The sequence below is a fragment of the Fulmarus glacialis genome, unplaced genomic scaffold (assembly GCF_000690835.1).
Source record: "Fulmarus glacialis isolate BGI_N327 unplaced genomic scaffold, ASM69083v1 scaffold22224, whole genome shotgun sequence".
Taxonomy (NCBI): Eukaryota; Metazoa; Chordata; class Aves; order Procellariiformes; family Procellariidae; genus Fulmarus; species Fulmarus glacialis.
The window spans coordinates 1,685-2,337 of record NW_009209011.1 but is presented as its reverse complement, the minus strand read 5'-3'; the positions used below and the strand labels follow the sequence as shown (position 1 = coordinate 2,337).

Below are 653 nucleotides of genomic sequence, written 5' to 3'. Positions count from 1 at the left end.
TGCCGCTGGACCATGGGGCACGGCACAGCACCCCTTCCTCTCCCTCCCCAGGAGCGAGCTGGACCTGCAGGGCCAGGGCAGCGCCGTGACCAGGGAGCCGGCGGCCGAGGCAGAAGGCAGAGGCTCAAATGCAGAGGACGAGGAGCCGGAGCAGTTTGGGCTGACGTGAGCAGCACCCCGCGTGTGCCCAGCATCCCCCCCATGGCTGCTGGACTCTCTGTGGTCACAGTGGCCAGCACGTGGGAAATGGGCTGGGGGATTTGGTGATGGAAGGCTGGGATGTTGCTTGACTGCCCCAGCTTGACCCTGCTCTGCCTCAGTTTCCCCCGTGCATTGCAGGTCACCCGTGCCCTCCCCAGACTTGTTGCAGTTGGGTTTGCAAAAAAGGGCCAGTGAAGTTTGGGGTTGAGTTAAACATCCTCCTCATCCCCAGCTGGGGCGGAGGTGGGATTTGCTCCCTCCATCCCAGATGACGGGTGTCCCTGGTCGCCTTTTCCCCAGATCCAAGGGGTCCCCAGCGGAGCTGTGGCGGCCGTGGCTCTTCCTCCCGCAGTACTACTGGGTTTTCTTCTGGCTGCTTCTCCTGAGCATTGCCTTCCTCCTCCTCATCCGCGTCCTGGAGCTGCAGCGGCCGCTGGCCTCGGGACTGCCCA

The 653-nt window shown here is 63.9% G+C and overlaps 1 protein-coding gene across 1 annotated transcript in view; it reads left to right on the top strand.

Moving 5' to 3' along the window:
• Nucleotides 1–165, top strand: part of FANCE (Fanconi anemia, complementation group E) — a gene marked incomplete at both ends in the record, with an annotated part of 18,644 nt that extends 18,479 nt beyond the window's left edge. The window contains 1 exon segment of the mRNA XM_009576706.1: nucleotides 52–165. Coding sequence (XP_009575001.1) covers nucleotides 52–165 — 114 coding nt within the window.
• Nucleotides 166–653: the final 488 nt, after the last annotated feature.